The 584-nt window shown below is 52.6% G+C and overlaps 1 protein-coding gene across 1 annotated transcript; it reads right to left on the bottom strand.

Moving 5' to 3' along the window:
- Positions 1-89: 89 nt before the first annotated feature.
- BU25DRAFT_322232 (uncharacterized protein) lies at positions 90-332 on the bottom strand (the record flags this gene model as incomplete). The annotated part of the gene is made up of 1 exon (XM_033702256.1): positions 90-332. A coding segment is annotated over one exon (243 nt), but the record flags the coding sequence as incomplete, so codon positions are not given.
- Between the last annotated feature and the right edge of the window lie 252 nt (positions 333-584).

Below are 584 nucleotides of genomic sequence, written 5' to 3'. Positions count from 1 at the left end.
AATCCATTCTGGTCCTTGCTTGCTCGGTGAGCTTCACAGGCGGGATTCAGGCAGTTCTGCCATCGTGGGTTGAAGCATGATCCGTTGACAACTAGCTGCATCTGTACTACCGCTTGTGGGTCCTCAGTACCCGGAAAGTGGAGTTTAGACCGCTTGTCAATCAGGTGTATCTCGCATACATCGTTGGTGCATTTGTACCAAGGCTGTAGACAGGTGGTGCGTGGTGAAGGAAACCACCCTGCATCAACCTTCTCCTGGTAGTGTATCATACAAGCGTCGTATGCGCAGTAGGTCCAGTCTATCCTCTCGTGGTGAGGGTTCCGGTGGTCTAGGTCGTACTGTGGGCAAGGGCTTGGAAGCCTAATGGGTTGTCGATCAAAGTCAGGCTCATTGAGTCCCCTCTGGTTGCAGGCAACTCGTTCTAGGTGCTCACGAGTCGCATGGTTGTTGTGTGCCCATTCTTGAAACCACTCGTCATGCCACTCACTCTCGGTCTTGAGTAGGTTGTTGACTGCAATCAGCGCTTGCTCGCATGCTTCCTTGAGGTTAACCTCACTGGTTCCCTCAGTCTGTGTACCCATGCT

Source organism: Macroventuria anomochaeta (genome assembly GCF_010093625.1).
Source record: "Macroventuria anomochaeta strain CBS 525.71 unplaced genomic scaffold BU25scaffold_3, whole genome shotgun sequence".
Lineage (NCBI taxonomy): Eukaryota > Fungi > Ascomycota > Dothideomycetes > Pleosporales > Didymellaceae > Macroventuria > Macroventuria anomochaeta.
Note: the sequence above shows the minus strand (reverse complement) of the source record. Positions and strands in the feature narration are given on the sequence as shown.